We start from the raw sequence: 18226 nt of genomic DNA on the forward strand, positions 1-18226 counted from the left end.
AAACAAACGAACCAAACAGGACAACAACAAAAAATTATTTCAAAAGATTGCTGATGTTTACTTTGAGACAAAGAAGAACTAAGAAGAAATTATGAATGCACAACAAAAAATTGAACGCAATAGCAGCTAACAAGAAACCCTAGTTTGATTAAATTAGGGAAAAAAAGCATGAATTTTGATACATTTTAATGAAATTTAATAACTTTTTTCCTTGAAATTTTTGTTCTTTGAGTTTCTATGTTTGTGTTAGAATTTGGGATGAGAGTTACTTACATCATCCTTTGAAGACTTTTCCAGTTCGGATGCAAATGATTCTGATTTGGACGTCCCTCTGTGTAGTAAACTTCTTCCTATCTGTACACTGTTATTTAGAAGTTGAGCACTCATCTCTTCATTCGTATCCTTTAAGTTTGCATTCTCCTGTTAGATTTACAGAAAAAAGCAACGGTGAGTGTCAATGTTGAAAAACTAACCATAACAAAAAATCTGAAACTAGCAAGGCTCAATTTAGACATTAGCCCGTCTTGCAAACACTAGTCAAGATTGGTGTGGGCAGGTCAAATCTGCTCTTAGGCGGGCTAGTCCAAAACTAGCAACTTACCTGCACTAACTAACTCTCACAGGCTATATATGGAAAGGTTTGCGGTAACACCATGTAGTGACTATCTCTAATGAGTTGGGGTGGTTCTGAAAAGAACCATTGTTTTTTTTAAGCAATAGAACCACCCCAACTTATTAGAGATAGTCATTACATGGTGTTACCGCAAACCTTTCCATATAATTTTTCCACCATGCAAACTTCTCACAGGGTAGTTAACATTTGTGCGGGAAGTCGCAGGCAAGTCAACATACAGCTGACTAGTTCCGGCGAGCTAGTAGCCTTGATCAAGGCGCTACAGCCAGCCGCGATCTGCAAAATCCCAGTCCCCATCACTGAATTCCGCCAGCGCACCCCCATACATAACCCAGTGCATATACGTGTACAGCGTATGTACACATACGTACTATGTACATGTACCATCAGTATACGGTACACTTACGGTACATGGGTCTTCCCAAGTAGCGCCTTGATGGTTTTGTATCTGCCAAAATTTAGGGCGGAGCTCATTATGCTAATGTTTACTAACAACCCGTTCTCATTGGTTGTTGGTTGACCTATAAACTCTCGCTGTCAATCACAACGTTGTTCTGCAAGCACTCGCACACATGTGCTCGTCGACGTATTGTAAACAAGCAGTGGCTGTAGTATAGTTGCAATAATGGCGGCGGGCGAGGGAGAAATCCCTACTAGTAAAACAAAACTGTAAGTCGCTGGAAATCAATGGTGTATAATTTGCAACACAACTACAGAAACTTTCAACAAAATATAACAGCCGCGTTTAATGCATCAATCATGGGTTTAGAAATAGAAGGAAGGAAATTAGACCATGTGAAATGTGTTTGAGAAAGGTTAAAAAAGTATCCAGGTGTCATGGGTTTCCGGCAAGATGGCTACTTGGTAAGAATTCTTAGGTGTTGGGCATATGACAGTACAACACACCCCATCCCCTTGAAGCATAAACACAGACCAGATGAGATAAGAAACCCAGCTGTTTATTTTGTCTTAAGGTAGAAATATATTATTCATTACGTTTCTCGCGGTAAATCAAAGTTGGGGATCGAAAATATGTGTTGTCGACAGACGGTAGAAGATGGCGTGTGGCTGAACAACAACTAAATAAAGTTCAATTTCATAAACTAACTCTTGCCATACTACTAGTACTACACTACAACGTTACACTTATATAGTACAGCAGCTTCCAATTCAGGGACAAATCTACCATCTACGTTGTAATTATAGTCCTCGTGTTATAATGAAACGCAAGACAACGGAAGTTGTTCGAAGTTGTTCCATACCATTACCGACCGGGCGAGTCATGTCCAGCTCACCCGTCCGGCAGCGCATTCAGACCCCTTACAATCATAGCTATATATACACCACGCTCCCGACACTGCTATAAAAAGCACGTAGTACAGTACATGTACATATACAGCTAGCGTTCAGCGTACACACACATGGATGTGGCATGATTGCTAGCAGTAATACGTCATTCTCAATCGCGCCTGTGATTGGCCAATGTTTAGAATGACACGCCCACATCATGAATACCCGTTTATCGGAATTCCGATAAAGCTTTACAAACCCATCAAGGCTGTTGTTTGAGCCACGTGTATGAGGTTGAAAATACAAAGACACGACCGTTCTCACGACTACGCTATACTGTTCTCGCTGTACAATGTATGGTAATGTACATTTGTGAATGTACTGCATGCGTGTGCCGCGAACCGGGCCGGGGAACAGTACGTCAACAGCCTTGATCAAGGCTAGCGAGCTAGTCAAGAAAAACAGTTAGCGTCAGGCCTGACAAGGATTCAAATTTGATAAGGAAGCCACCTCTTGGCAAATACTTAGGGCTTAAATTTCACAGAGATTTAAGGAAACAGTTTCCTCAGTAGTCGGCACTAGAGAAGATGCTCATACAGCATTTCTTTATAATGCGGAAAAAAAAATAACAGCTGTTTTTTTCTTCACCAGGCTGACTTAAAGTACATGTGGTGTCACATTGGAAATTGTCAAAGACCAGGGGTGGATTTTACAAAGAGTTAAGACTAGTCTTATCTCGAGTTAGGACGAGTTACTCAACCTAACTTTGGACTAGCCGCACGTTTTTTTTTATGTCTCCTAGGGCTAGTCCTAATCCTAACTCTTTGTGAAATAGGCCACAGTATCCTACATATACATGAAATCCCTAACAACAACAAAAACCTATAAGAATCTTTTAGGAATCTTATAGGAATCAAAAAGTGACGAAAAATTTATAGGGATTCTATCGGAAATATCAATCCTATAGGATTCTATAGGTATTTGCCTATAGGTAGGACTTTTTTGTATGGGATAACAAAGCTCAACTGGCCATCGAATGGTGTTATTCTAAAAAAAAAACAGAAGATGTAAATGAAATTTGTCTTTCAAACAAAGCATTGATGTTTTCTCTTCAATCATTAAACTTGTGCTTGACCTTTAGACAGAATTTATATTTTTACCTTCTTAAGACGTTTGACTTCATCTTTGATCTCCGAGTATCTGCTTGGAAGGTCGGAAACACTTGGACTTCGCATCAGCCGAGCACCATATTCTCGTTGCTCTAGATTCTCGTGTCTTAACGCTTCAAGCTCGAGGGATAAATCGTCTACAAGCTACAGTTCAGACATCACAAAAAAATATATAAGTCAAACAGGTTAAGTCTAGAAACAAAAATCAGTTAAAGATATGAGAATAATTTCAAGAATAGTAAGTAAATTTAGTGAAGTTGAGACGAGAAATATGCGTAACAACAAAATGATTATCAGCATTGGACAAATCTTGTACAACTATTATATTTAAGACCTGAAAAAAAAAAAAGTGATACAATTTAAAGATGAAGACGAGCAGAGCATAGACGAGCAGAACATACTGTTCAAAACTTTGAGATCACACCGACCCTTTTCAGAGCCAACACAGAGATTATACACAAAGTGGTACTTGGAAGTTACTAGTACTGGTTAATTCTTATTTTATTTTCTATTGACCCAGTTCACCTGACGTCACCATCGAATAATCTTGGATGCGCCATATTGGTAGGCAATGTCAATGTGTATTATTCAGTATCCTAGGATACCATCACAAACACTTAAAGGCAGTGGACACTAGCTATTGGTAATTGTCAAAGACTAGCCTTCACAGTTGGTGTATCTCAACATATGCATAAAATAACAAACCTGTGAAAATTTGAGCTCAATCGGTCATCGAACTTGCGAGATAATAATGAAAGAAAAAAACACCCTTGTCCAACGAAGTTGTGTGCATTTAGATGGTTGATTTCGAGACCTCAAGTTCTAAATCCGAGGTCTCGAAATCAAATTCATGGGAAATTACTTCTTTCTCGAAAACTATGGCACTTCAGAGCCATTTCTCACAATGTTTTATACCTATAACCTCTCCCCATAACTCATCACCAAGAAAGGTTTTATGCCAATAATTATTTTGAGCAACTACATACCAATAGTGTCCACTGCCTTTAAGGTACCTCATGACACCACTAAGCTTTTCAATAGAAAACGTAATGTACATGTAAACGTACCACATTACTAGCTTTGATAGTTTCTTCCATGTCTTTCATTTCTCTGTGGTGTATATCTTGCTTCTGTTGATAATCAACCGACAACGCCAACCACTTGTTATCAAGGTCTAGTACCTGAGCTTCTAGTCTGCTGTTCTCCTGTTACAAAGAAACCAAACCAAATGTCACCAACTCAAACCAATCTGTGTATTTTTTTTATTAGACCTGTGCAGAATTATTACGTCTTTTTCTATCATGTATTTTGACAATTGTCAAACGATTGTCAAAAATTGTATTTGCTGTGAGTGTGGGCTCGAATTCCAGTTATGACTTGTGCCCTCTGAGTGAGGCACTTAATCATAATTCCGCCCCTCACTGAAAGACTTGAACAGCTCTCTTTGAACTTTGGTAATTCGCTCCTGTCCTCAAGCAAGCATAGAGAGTGGCTGCCTCCTGCAAGGAATAATAACCTTAGGAATTCCGACTCTTTGTCTAGTATTAGGTGCAGAACCAACCGATACAGGTCTAGCCCCATTCCCTACCTCACCAGTATTTTGAACATGTACATGTAACACACTTTGGCAGGCCTCATATTTTTACCATCGATTTTATTCCCAGTTTTTTTCCTTTTTGCGTGTGTGTGTTTGGTTTTTTGTTAGTGTGTTTTTTATGTGTTTGTTTGTCTGGTTGAGTGTTTGCTTGTTTGTTTGTTTGTTTGTTTGTTTGATTGTTTGTTTGTTTGTTTGTTTGTTTGTTTGTTTGTTTGCTTGCTTGTTTGTTTGTTTGTTTGTTTGTTTTTTTTTTTTTTTTTTTTTTTTGGGGGGGTTGGTCTCAGTTGGGTTGTTAGTTAAGTGTGCTTGTTAAATATTTATTGTTTTTGTTTTATCTAATTTTAGTTCTCATAACGTCTCTTTTGACTATGCTCTTAATTTTTAAATTTTTCTTGTGTATTAATTTTCTCCTCTGTTTTAAAAAATGTTTATATAAAAATGTAAATCTGTATTTTAATTCAGTCTCTGGACTGCGACAAGCAGATGTTTTTTACAATAAACCAGTAATAATAATAATAATAATAATAATAATAATAATAATAATAATAATAATTGCTTCAAAAAAGTTGAGAAGGTACTGCATTCTGCTCTACGAACCACACTCCTAGATGATACCCATTTTTTTAATTTGTTTTATTTATTTATTTTTTATGCAAGACACCAGACACACAAGGCCTGAAGGCCGCTTCAAGGTGTGGGCTACAATGATTTTTTTCAAGAGGCCATTGTCACCTACTCCTAGGGCTGAAACAGGGTTACCCCTTTTACAGTCCATACGGATGAAGGCTTGGGTATCATCAGAAGCCTGGCCGGTAGCGCAGAAAGCACTACCTCCCCAATTTTACGTAGCAAGTGTCATGACCGGGATTCGAACCCACACTCTGCTGATCAAACACCAGAGCTTGAATCCGGTGCTCTTATCACGCCACATGCCAACATCCTTATGGACTGTGAAGAGGGGAGTAACCCTATTTCAGCCCCAGGAGTATGTGGCAACGGGTCCGTGGTAACAGTTGATCTGGGTTGGCAGCCCAAATGAGTTAAGGGTAGCTCTCAGCTTGAAGTGGCTGACTTGTGAGTTGGGCGATACCTCATAAAAAATAAAATCGAATCAGATGAAAAAAATCTTAAGATCTTTGACTTACTTGTTTCAGGTTCTCCATGTGTAGTTTCAGACGGTCCATATCCGTCTCATGCTGACACTTCTCCTGGTCAAGAAATAATATTCTGCCGAGGAAAATAACAATAGAATCTTAAAACATCTGTCTGTCTTAATGAACTTCCCTGTCCAGAAAACTTAAACAAACTCCTGCATTGGGATACATACACACCAAGCTCAGGCAACAGCCAATCTCTCTCAAACACACATTGGTTTAACCTCTTTGATTATGAATTGCTAAAAATCAAGAAATTGTGAGTCTGTAACTAGACAACGCTACTTATTCTAGTCATTGTGAAATCTGCGGTTAGCTTAGTAGGATTTGAACAAAATCAAGGGGTCCGTTGTGCGTTAAGCATAACTGATTTAGAGTTTACCAATATATGTTTCAGTGACTTTTCGAGTAATCTTTGGGAACCAAATAAAACGATAATATTCTTTATCGCCAAAACTGAACCTCACCTGTTTGATAAGAGCTCTATCTGCTCCTCCATCTCTTTCTCATTCTTAGACTGAGGGAAGAACACAAGGAATATTATCAAGATTATGCGATGTTTGAACCCAGCTTCCTTAAAGGCAGTGGACACTATTGGTAATTACTCAAAACATTTATCAGCATAAAACCTTACTTGGTAACGAGTAATGGGGAGAGGTTTTTAGTATAAAACATTGTGAGAAACAGCTCCCTCTGAAGTGACGTAGTTTTTGAGAAAGAAGTAATTTTCCACGAATTTGATTTCCAGACCTCAAGTTTAGAATTTGAGGTCTCAAAATCAAGCATCTAAAAGCACACAACTTCGTGTGACAAGGGTGTTTTTTCTTTCATAGTTATCTCGCAACTTTGACCACCAATCGAGCTCAAATTTTCACAGGTTTGTTATTTTATGCTTATGTTGAGATACACCAACTGTGAAGACCAGTCTTTAACAATAACCAACAGTGTTCACTGTCTTTAAAGGGGAAGAATACCTTTGGGTTTTGTAACTATTTCAAAAGGTGGTCGTGTTTTTGAGATATCGCCGAAAAATCCGGAGCAAATGAGTTCACGCAGGAAGAATAATCCGTAATTGGAATATTTTTGCAAACAAAAACTATGATTCTCAAAATACTTTTGAGTGCAGTTAGTAAGTAGGTATTGCCAATAATTTTAGGAATGGTTACTTAAACACATACATTTCCCTTTTAATGTTGTGCCTCAAGCTGCAGCCTCTAATTCAGAAACGGCCTAAATGTAGGTATAAAGTAGTTCCTTTGACCTCTACATGCAGCATAAGAATAAGAAATACATACCAGTTGATCTTTATGTCTCTTGACTCTGTCTTCAACACTTTCTTGATGTCTCATCTCGGCTTCTCTTAACTGTTCCTCAAGACTCTGTACCCTGGGCAATGACAATACAGGATAAAATATTAATTTATCATCCTCCTATAGAGAAATAGGTCTGAATGATAACATAAATAGTAGGCCTGGGCGAATTATTCGAATATCCGGTTAATGGCAAATAGGTTTTCCTATCCGTAACCGCGAATGCCTTTTTTTTCTTATCGGATATCCGCATAGGGCGCGAATAGCTATTTATAAACCGGATAGTTCTGTAATTACAACCAAGTAACCGGATATTATTTAATATCCGAATATCCGCGGACGTCGGGCGACAACTGACATGAATGTTTTGTCTGAATCCTAATGAAACTTCTATTAAGACAGCATAAAACAGCATAAATTGAGTATTTAACTATGCTCACCTCCGTGAAGAGTCAAAACAATGACATTTCTGACGTAATTTGTTCAAAGATTACAAAAGTTTTCCTTCACGTAGAGTCATCCACGATCAAAAGAAAAAGCAAATCGCCATCTTTAAATTAGATCCGGTCATTTTTATGAATGAACCGAGTGACACTGTCTAAAACTAATATCAATCCGCCCAGAAGATCTCATTCACAAACGAACAGCGCCCTCTAGCGACAAAAAAAATATTTTTTTAAATATTTTTTTATTTTTATTTTTTTTATAGCGCCCTCTAGCGGCGAAAAAAACTATTCGAATATCCGGTTAATTTCGGATAGTTGGCCAGCGGTATCCGAATAACAAAATTTCACTATTCGCCCAGCACTAGAATAGCAAGTTAACCCTTCCATTCTTAATGAATGATACGTGTTGGCACTATATACTTAGCACTTTCCCGAACTCTGTGAAAAAAACAATTACAGGGATATTACTTGGGTGGGATTTGAACCCACCACCATTGCAATTCTAGAGCAGTGTCTTACCAACTCCCAGATTACCCCTGGTAGCTTAAAGTCGTTTGAATCATAGATCTTGATAACATATTCCAGCAAATTGACCAACCATTTGAAACCTTTCAACTACACAAAATTGGTTTTGTGGCACAGTAACTACACTCCTTCTTATTAATTGAAAAAACGTGCAAATCTTTTTAATTGAATTTGTTTGTATGTAATGAGGTTAATTATTGCGAATCCGTTGGTTGTTGGTTCAAATCCTACTCTTGTAAATTGTTCTTTGTTCATCTCAAAATCATATAAAATTTACAAAGTCATTTTCCCCTGTTGTTGATATCAAAAGTAACACCTTCTTATTTCTTTGAATACTTCACTCAAAATTATATAAAACTGTCATTTTGTACTTCACTCTAGCCCAGCCTAGCAAAAGAAAAGACAGATTTGACCATCACAAACATGACATTATCTCTATGGTCTACATTCTACTAGGGTGGGGGGGGGGTGGGGGTCGATTGATGCACACCTGCTTGCTGTCATGGGGGGGCAGGTGGCGCAACTCAAAAAAAAAAACTTAATTGATTGATAACTCTCCCATTGGATTGTATTGTATATGCACTTAACAATAGACCCAACCTGAAATAGCTTTAGGGTCAAGCGTAGCTACTGCAACCGCACTTGACTTTTGCCCCCGAATGACAAAGTGTTTCTTTAAAAGCGAGAAACTACTGTGCACATTGTTCACGTACATTTGATAGAAAAGATATTTTATTAATTGAGACAAATTCTGTGGAAAACACAATTAAGGTTTTTCAATAGTCTGAGTATGTGCAAAGATTAAACCTGAGGGGGAAAAATAGAAGAAAAAAAACAATGTCAGCTGCTTTTACATCATGGGGGGTTGGTGTCACATAAATTATTAATCGCACTTTGGCTTGAAGGGCCCAATTGAAAATCTACTTCTTGACTAAACAAACCGAGACAGGGATCAATGGTGCACACTTTACCTGCATGCAAATGATGCAGGCAATCAATTCGGTTGTGCACAACAATAAGAAGTGAAACAAAATGGCTGCTGTCTGTACCAGGAAATAACTATGGATCTTTAAAAATAACATGAGCAATTTTGTTTCTGAGTGATACCATGTCAATGTTCTACCGTTAAAGACCCTGGACACTATTGGTAATTGTCAAAGATTAGTCATCACAGTTGGTGTATCTCAACATATGCGTAAAATAACAAACCTGTGAAAATTTGAGCTCGATTGGTCGTCGGACTATGAAAGAAAAAACACCCTTGCCACACGAAGTTGTGTGCTTTCAGATGCCTGATTTTCGAGACCTAAAATTCTAAACTGGAAGTCTCGAAATCAAGAAAGGTTTTACGCTAATTATTATTTTGAGTAATTACCAATAGTGTCCACTGCCTTTAAGGTACAACATAAGTGGGATTTGAAACTTTGCATAAAGGAAGTATATCTAGGAGAGGTTTGCAAATACACCATACGGTATGAATATTTCTTTTTGAGTAGTGGTGGTTCTGAAAACAACTGGAGTGGTTAAAGTACAACATGTTTGTATGTTGAATGTGAAATTAAATCATGTTTTTCACGCTTCCAAATAATGTCTGTGGATTTTTTTCACAGGTCTGGGGGAGCAGGGAGGAGTACTGAATAAACCATGGTTAACACATTGGTGTATGGGTAAAAAAACCCAAATAATATTCTTTATCTTGATGCAAATTTAATGTTCGTTGAAATCACAGCAGATGCCACTGCTCAAATAAATGATTCAAACTGTTTCTAGCTACCAGGCAAGCACCGTGCTAGTGGTAAGACATCTGCGCAGAAAAGGCAAAAGTTGGGTGTTTGAATCCCAAGCGATAAACATACCTGTGTTTTGCACGCGCACACACATAATGCAAACACATGCAGAAGGACAAGGCAAACAATGCATTATGCCCCTTCAGAACCACCCCCCCCTCCACCCGGAATAAATGGTTGACATTAAGGAGGGGTCCATACCCCCCAAGCTTGACCCCACCCAATGGATCCTCGCCTGGGTATATACCAAGTCCGACTGAAATAATTTGAGTTCATTCCATACACAACCTTTAGAGGTCATGACAATGCCAGGAACACAGAGATCTGAGCGCCATTGATGAAGATGTTTACTCAGACAAAACATTGGGGACACTTACTGGTGCATGAGCATGATCTTATCACTCTTCAATCGTCCTTGCTGTCCAGCTCGGCTCACCTGATCCTGCTCCAAGACAGTGAGTTGAGATTCTAATTCCAACACCTGCGGATAGCAACAATGGTGATAATTACTACTAAAGGGATCATACAACAATGGTCTTTTTGTTTTAAAGTAACATTTCTCCCCAAGATTCTCTAGTTTTAAGCCCGGTTAAAGGCAGGGGACACTTTTGGTAATTGTCAAAGACTAGCCTTCACAGTTGGTGTATCTCAAAATATGCATACATACCTGTGAAAATTTGAGCTCAATCGGTCATCGAACTTCCGAGATAATAATGAAAGAAAAAAACACCCTTGTCACACAAAGTTGTGTGCGTTTAGATGGTTGATTTCGAGACCTCAAGTTCTAAATCTGAGGTCTCGAAATCAAATTCGTGGAAAATTACTTCTTTCTCGAAAACTATGGCACTTTCTCACAATGTTTTATACCATCAACCTCTCCCCATTACTCGTCACCAAGAAAGGTTTTATGCTAATAATTATTTTGAGTAATTACCAATATGTCCACTGCCTTTAATACTTCCTGCGAACGCGAAGCGAAGTTTTGAAGTTACAAATTTGTAACAATTAATTCGCAACAGTTGCCCTGTGCTCTACTCCTGTGAAATATTTGCAGAGAAAATGGAGCGGCGCCGTTAAACTCGCTTTTCCGCAAATCATTTGCAGGAAGCATGAACCGGGCTTTTTCTAATCACAGCAACAACAAATAAAAAACACTCTGTTCAGAAAGGTTTTCAAAAATAATTTTTTTCTCCACTTTGACGGTATTTCGATGATGGAAATGTTTCTCTGGAGGATTGCTCCTCGTGTGAAATTGACATACTAGGACTGGACTTAACATTCAGTCAGCTTTCAGATTGTCTCTTTAGAAGGATTACCAATCCTACCTTTAAAACTCTAATAATAGGCCACTTTATATCAAGAGTAGAAAGAAACCGCCTGAAACACAAAACATTCATCACCTCTCAGGTGACTGCCATCTTAAAAAGGTGATTGGGTGAAGAGTTGCTTTAACTCTCTAAGGAGTTAAGTGACAAGGAATTCTGGAGTACAAGTAGGGTTAGTTTCCATGCACGACTTTCTTGTTGAGATTTTCTCGTTGAGTTTTAAGGAAGTTTCATGACAGGTTCTAGAGGGCTATGACCCTCGGAGCGAGAAAGCCTTGCTCTTGTACGTGTAAATCGCTTATCGAGTCGGAGAAGTAAACAGGAAAGATGCTAAATATAGAGTATCTTCCGCCTGGATCAGGCTTAATTTTATACAGCTTTAAACATGACAAATCTGGGCCCAGTTCCATAAAGATAGTTACCACAGACAAGTCTTGCTTAGCAGAAACATGTTACGAAAAATTACATTGCATTGTTTTGACTTGTGCCCTACTCAATTTTATGCTTACCAAGAAATTTGTCATGCAGTATTTTCTGCTAAACAGCTTTATGAAACTATATGGTTTGGGTAAATACTTCTACACTATTTGGTTTGGAGACATTGCTCTGTAATCATCCACGGCAAACAGTGCACTTCTATAGTGTCCACCATATCAAAAAAAGGGCTAATGGAAAGTGGTTCTGATCGTAAACCAATTCTGCAATAATACCTTATCATTAAGTTCTAAGACGTCCGTATCTGATGCAGCATACTCTCCATAGGCATCTTCCATTGCTCCTCCTTTATTGGGTAGATTGTGTGATGATGATGAGCGGTACAAATGGCTGATGAGCAAAATAAAAACAGGTCATGATTATGGTGGTGTCTTGAACTTTAGGAGTATGACCAAATAAGTAATAATAATAATATGTAGGGAGACCGCCAGCACAGGGCTGGATAGCTAGCTCATTTGGTAGATGTAATGATGAAGGAAAGCAGGATTTGTTAACGTACTTCTAAATGAAGGCCTAAAACTTTACCATTAAATTGATAAAGTTTAAATGGCGAGCCCCGCTCTATAGTGGTAAACTGTTGGATTACATCCAAGTGCAGTCACGGTGCCATTCATGAGTTGCGCAGAAGGCAGCGTACTAACTGAAAGTCTACAACATGTACAACCGGCCCTAATGGTTGTAAACCAGTCAATATAACATCCATTTCAGACAAAATTACTACATTCCTTATAAAAAAAAGTGAACAAATAAATAAAATAAATATTTTTTTTAAATAGTTGAGCTGAAAATAGTTGAGCAATATTTTCTGCCAAGAAGTGCTCTGAAATTGGGCCTAAGAATGTAGTTTTCCAAACTATATTTTGGACCTGATTTGGTAGGATTTTCTACAAAATGCAATCAGCAACCCTCTTTTTCTGATTCCTTTGGTCAATTAAAACACGAATCACTAAATATATGCTCTGTTGCTATATTTGTTTTCCGGATATCATCTGGATCTATAATTTGTTTTAATCTGGTACATGTATATTGAAGGCGTTCTGTCAGTATCACGCCATGTTCAAAGGTACAAAGGTCTCATGTAGAGCTTGCAATACTAAACATTACATGTCCACTTATCAGACCCCTATAATCAGAACCCCGATACCAGGAATTATAAAACTAACACAGAGCTAATCAGGGTCAAATTTAATGGCAAGAATAATGGGATCAGCGACACATCTTTAAAAAGAATTGTATACAGTTCAAATTGATGATCACGGTCCAGGAATTACATGTTTGAAGGGGCAAGGCCTTGAGTATTTTGCGAAAGGGGATTCTATGGGGAAATCCCTACGGGCAAATCTGAAAGCCTATGAGAAAATCTGAAAGCCTACGGTAAAATTTTGACCCGGCACCAAGGCAAAGATTAGGGGCAACAGAGACCATGGCATATTTTGTGTCAGCCTACATGGTCACCATGTATTCTAAATAGCCATTATGATATTGGGTGGGAAAAAAATGCAACGACACAATTAGGTTTGGGTAAATTTTGTTGAATACACCCAAACCACAAAGTGCACTCTTACAATGTCAACCATTAATAAAAAGGTCAATGGCGGTAATACTGCAGTGATCATAAAAAAACCCTAAAACCAACAAAGCAAATGTTTACATGTTCAAAAAGCACAAACTGAAAAAGAAAAAAAACCCCAAAACCCCAATAAGAACCCCCTCCCACAATAACAATTGGAACAACAACAATAAGAACAGCAACAACAACAAACAAATAAAAAAGACATGAATAATTTCTTACTTGTTGTTAAACTTACTTTGCAAATTCCTTGGATGATATTCTGCGTACCGGGCTGCTCCAAAGGGAAAATAAAATAATAAAAAAAATAGTTTAGCCAAATATTACCAACATATCAGATATTCAAAATTGGCGATTCAAATAATGTGGCCACAACTCCATCAAAATTTTACATTCTCTTCTAAGCTTCATGAATTAACAAGACAGCATTGATTTTGGACACGCAGACAAAACATTTGTGGCTACATTTTGCATAATGTTTGTATGGCTTCAAGAAAGGCCTAAACGCCCTGATTTATATTTTTCTCCTCCGAAAACTTCCCATCAGAATCTCAAAATTTAAAGGAACATGTTGCCTTGGATCGGACGAGTTGGTCTATAAAAAGCGTTTGTAACCCTTTTTTATAAAATGCATATGGTTGGAAAGATGTTTTAAAAGTAGAATACAATGATCCACACAAGTTTGCCTCGAAATTGCTTGGTTTTCCTTTTACTGTGCGAACTAACACGGTTGGCCATTCATGGGAGTCAAAAATTTGACTTCCATAAATAGCCGACCGTGTTAGTCGACGAGGTAAAAGGAAAACCGTGCAATTTCGAGGCATGTTTGTGTGGATCATTGTATTCTACTTTTACAACATCTTTCCAACCATATGCATTTTACAAAAAACGGTTACAAACGCTTTTCAAAGACCAACTCGACCGATGTCCCAAGGCAACGTGTTCCTTTAATAAGCAATTATATTCAAGGATTAAGCAAATGCCAAGAAAATTTTCACAGAGGCAGTTGCTTGTGTTGAATAGACAGTGCATTTATAATGCACTGTCTCTTCCATCCACAGCACATCAAACACCAAGCAATGAACTAAAAATTAAATCTGATACAAGCAAGACTAATTTAGTCAAATTCACAAACATGCTCAGATAACTGATGAAATATTTTGAGGCATGGGAAAAAGAGCGATACATGTGACTACTCAAAAGCCTTCCACTAATTATCACAGCAAAACACTTAAAAATGCATCACATCAAAACACACTCGACATGATTCTCCAAACATTGTTCTCTTGCAACTCAGTTACCTAGGCACAATTTAGAGCTGCTTATTTACCCACTAGCACAACCAAATTTTGCTTTCCAGATTTCTTCGGTTACCAATCCAAATAGCAATGCATTATGTTCAATCTGTGACTGGTAACCTGCTTATTTCTGCTAAGCAAAAAACTGTTAAGCAATATTTTCTGTTTTAGCAGCTCTATGAAATTGGCTTTTGGGGCATGTAATGTTAGACGCTCCACATTTCAGGTGCGGAAAGTTAACATTTTGATCTGGCAATTTGGCAACTGTCGTTTTGCATAATACTTTTTCAATACTGTTTTTTAGGCAAATTCAGAAACCCAATATTGTTACTTTAATATAATCTGAGAGTAAGAGAAACTGAAAAACGTTTGGGTTATAATTTTATTGTTCAGGAGTTTGTTATAGTTTTGGAGAAAAATATGTACATGAGTAGATTGACGTGTTGATATAGAAAATAGAAAGAATCACAAAGTTAATATTCACAGACGCCAAGCTACAATTGAAACTAAAACAGTTATCAGCTGAAAAGGAAAGATTAATAAAGTCATTATTCAGTATAGAACAAAAGGAACCGTTAAGATATTATCAGGAATTTCAAAAGAATAACAAAAGTGTTAGTTGATTTAGTAAAATTACACAGAGGTTGTTTGAGGGAATTGCAGAAAGCTAATAAAACTTGTAATCGTCTATTTTTCCCCTTGATTTGACAGCTCTCAGACAAGGGCGATAACAGTGCTACACTGTATCAGTGATGTGGGAGCCGTAGAACATGTAAATTGCTGCTTGACTTTCTCACAGCAACCTTCGTTATTCAAATAGTGGGAGGACGTTTTATAAATCTTTACATCACTACAATCGGTGGGTAACTAAATGTCTAGGGCTCTCATGCCTTTCATCTAGAATAATCAACACATTCACAGGCAACAATCTAAACATCTTCAAGAAGATTTTCAATTCCTCTCCCAATTCCTTGGGAAAAGAGAGAAAACAAGTCACTTGTGCTGTCAAAGTATTGTGTTTGATTGGTTGCCTTTGAGGTCGACGTGAACAAATCTAGCGACATGAAACACTTCAGAATTGGCTGTGTTTCTCTTCTGCGTGTAGAATGAGACTGACAAAATATTGTATTACAACATTATTATGCAGACAGTTTGAAGTCTGTTTCTTTAGCTCACACCTGGCATTTTATCTTAAAGATGACAGGGTCATTTTCATATTGCAAAGGGCATTTTGCATTGGAAAATGATTAAGTCTATAGTCACATTTTGAAGGGACACCGGGACCAAGGGCAACATATGCAATTGCCCCTGTGTCATTTCAGGCCTGTTCCTACATACGGAATGCAGTGTGCAACAGTTCCACTCTATATAAAATATACACTTTATTGTAGAATTATTCAACATCTGCCGAATGTTGCTATAGAAGAAAATAAACACAGGCAATACATCTTTAAAATATATGAAACTCGCTGAATAGACTGAAATTGAAACAGGAAGTAAATGATTGAAATATGAAAATGTGAATCATGCAAAATCGTATAGACCACCAGTGTACTGATTTAGCAGGAGATAGAATTAGCTACATGTACCTCCATGGTTAAAGGCAGTGGACACTATTGGTAATTACTCAAAACAATTATTAGCATAAAACCTTACTTGGTAACGAGTAATGGGGAGCTATTGATAGTATAAAACATTGTAAGAAACGGCTACCTCTGAAGTAACGTAGGTTTTGAGACAGAAGTAAATTTCCACAAATTTGATTTTGAGACCTCAGATTTTGAATTTGAAGTCTGGAAATCAAGCATCTGAAAGCACACATCTTCGTGTTACCGTGTTACAAGGTGTTTTTTCTTTCATTATTATCTCGGAACTTCAACGATCAACTCAGCTCAAATTTTCACAGGTTTGTTATTTTATGCATAATGTTGAGATACACCAAATGAGAAGACTCGTCTTTGACAATTACCAATAGTGTCCAGTGTCTTTAAAGTAGAAGGAAGAGAATATAAGGGAATGATGGTTGACAATCTTTTGGTAAGATGATATCCAAGAACATGGAGAGAGAGAGAGGAATATTGCCTGGAGGTAACGCTAAGTATTCCTTGTGCATACCTTAGATTAAACCCCATTATGAATGGGTTTACAGCTGCATTTTATCAAGGTGTTTGGGTCTGTAAGAGGTGAATGTGCTTGGAATATGAACATTGCATTTAGCCAGTGTTGGTAATACATTATTATTTAAGGGATTCTACAAGATTGGTGGAGCCGTCCAAATAGTCGCAAACAGTGGTCATATTTTGTGTGATAAACTTATTCATGAAGTACAAAACCTGTGAAAATTGTGTGAGGCAGGAGAAAATAGTGAAAACCATGCAAATTGTCCAGCATGTAAACACATTGTCTTCAAATTTTGATCCAACAACTGAAATCAGCTGAAATTGTGAATTATGAGAAAATGGTGAATCCATTTACAATTTTCAGCATGTGAATATAATCATTTGTTATTAATTTGGTTGGAACCAAAATCATCTGTAGTTTTCTTTTTTTAAGGGTTGGATGCAGATTTCTTGAATATTATGACTTCATTCCAGAGGGAAATATTTTGCAGTAAAAATGGTGTAAGAATGAATTAGTATAAAGCTTTCAAGTCTAAAATAAAAAAAATGGTGTTGTTTATCCTGCCAGTCCTATATTAATACGGCTACATGTTGTTTATTGACCGCTTGCATTACTGTCACTTGGCTTCCGTCTACCATATTCACCATTTTAGGAGTCAAATTACATGAAAGAATTATGACAAAGCTGTAAGTTGCGACGCCATAAATACGCACAACAAACTGTGGCGCCAACTGTTGACTGGTTGTCTGTTAGAGAATTCCTTCACTTAAAGGCACCTATGGTACTTGTCTAAGACCAGTATTCTCACTTTGTGTATCTCAACATATGCAGAAAATTGCAAATCTGTGAAAATTTGGGCTCATTTGGTCTTCGAAGTTGCAAGAGAATAATGAAGAAAAAAAAAACACCCTTGGTGCACTTTTTGTTGGGCTTTTAGATGCCTAAAAAAAGGCTTCAGGCCTGAAGTCCTTTAATAGTGTGTAAGCCTAAATTTGTATTAAACTTTAATAGTTGCCTGCAATAGTAGTGGACCTACCTTGATGTAACGTTTCTGTTTCACAAAAGAACATTTAAGATTTTTAAACATTGTCCGCAAAGTTTACAGTAGGCTTAAAGACTCCACTTCCGACTTTCTTTTTTCTGCAGGACAGACTGCTGCAAGAATCCAAAAGCACTCTGCATTTGTGTAGGTCAAAGCTAAATCATATTACATCGGTTGAGCATGCCACTGAACCAACTAAATGGTTGTCCTTGGCCCTAATATCTAGGTTGATACAACTGTGTCTGACATCGATTTTACAAACATGCCCTCAAAATAAAACATCAATATCTGTAACTGAATTACACAATCCGACTTGGCAATGTACAGCCAAAGTAAAAAACAAAAAACCAAAAAACAACAAAGACTAAAGCGCTTTTATAGCAACACATGACCAAATCCTTCAAAAGACATGCTTCGTTCAACACGATACTGTACAACAATGACTTCTAAAAGTAACTCATTT

General features: G+C 37.5%; 1 protein-coding gene across 6 annotated transcripts in view; it reads right to left on the minus strand.

Annotated features, from left to right (window-relative positions):
* The window catches only part of LOC139943863 (rab11 family-interacting protein 4B-like), a 63774-nt gene that overhangs the window by 6739 nt on the left and 38809 nt on the right, over positions 1-18226 (minus strand). For all 6 annotated transcript variants that reach the window (XM_071940723.1, XM_071940722.1, XM_071940726.1 and 3 more), the window contains 9 exons: positions 13541-13576; positions 11948-12062; positions 10290-10393; positions 7140-7230; positions 6312-6361; positions 5836-5917; positions 4161-4298; positions 3085-3237; positions 274-420 (listed from right to left, as the gene is read on the minus strand). In XM_071940723.1, coding sequence (XP_071796824.1) covers positions 274-420; positions 3085-3237; positions 4161-4298; positions 5836-5917; positions 6312-6361; positions 7140-7230; positions 10290-10393; positions 11948-12062; positions 13541-13576 — 916 coding nt within the window. The remainder of the gene's footprint in view (positions 1-273; positions 421-3084; positions 3238-4160; positions 4299-5835; positions 5918-6311; positions 6362-7139; positions 7231-10289; positions 10394-11947; positions 12063-13540; positions 13577-18226) is intronic.

This window comes from Asterias amurensis, chromosome 11 (genome assembly GCF_032118995.1).
Source record: "Asterias amurensis chromosome 11, ASM3211899v1".
Taxonomy (NCBI): domain Eukaryota; kingdom Metazoa; phylum Echinodermata; class Asteroidea; order Forcipulatida; family Asteriidae; genus Asterias; species Asterias amurensis.